The 487-nt window shown below is 55.6% G+C and overlaps 1 protein-coding gene across 2 annotated transcripts in view; it reads left to right on the forward strand.

Annotated features, from left to right (window-relative positions):
* LOC109913845 (cell cycle checkpoint control protein RAD9A) overlaps nucleotides 1–487 on the forward strand; it is a 17,708-nt gene that overhangs the window by 1,018 nt on the left and 16,203 nt on the right. For both annotated transcript variants that reach the window (XM_048620816.1, XM_048620815.1), the window contains exon 2: nucleotides 182–343. In XM_048620816.1, coding sequence (XP_048476773.1) covers nucleotides 338–343 — 6 coding nt within the window. In that variant the 5' untranslated portion in view covers nucleotides 182–337. The remainder of the gene's footprint in view (nucleotides 1–181; nucleotides 344–487) is intronic.

Here is a 487-nt window from a genome sequence, read left to right on the forward strand (position 1 = left end):
AGACACCAGTCAGTGTACAGATATCTCCCTGAGAGAGAGAGGGGGGACTGAGAGACACCAGTCAGTGTACAGATATCTCCCTGAGAGAGGGGGGACTGAGAGACACCAGTCAGTGTACCGAGACAGACTGTTGAGCTATGTGCGTTCCTGATGAGATGCCGTGTTCTTCTCCTTCCTCCAGCTGGCTGTCCGGACAGTGAATTCCTCACGATCGGCTTTTGCCAGTTTCCTTTTCGCTCCTGCCTTCTTCCAGAAATATGATCCCGGCATTATCTGTCCGACATCTGAGCCTGACGCATCCCCGTCACAAACGGAGAATTTCCGCTGTAAAATCGTGATGAAGGTGCAAACTCTTGTGTTGCTGTAGAGGGGGCAAAAGAACAATCGAAAAGCGCGAGAGGGAGCGCAGCACTGTCGGAGGGTCAGCGCTGAGGGAGCGGGCACTGTCGGCGGGTCAGCGCTGAGGGAGCGCCGCACTGTCGGCGGG

The sequence above is a fragment of the Rhincodon typus genome, chromosome 48 (genome assembly GCF_021869965.1).
Source record: "Rhincodon typus isolate 14 chromosome 48, sRhiTyp1.1, whole genome shotgun sequence".
NCBI classification, from domain to species: Eukaryota; Metazoa; Chordata; class Chondrichthyes; order Orectolobiformes; family Rhincodontidae; genus Rhincodon; species Rhincodon typus.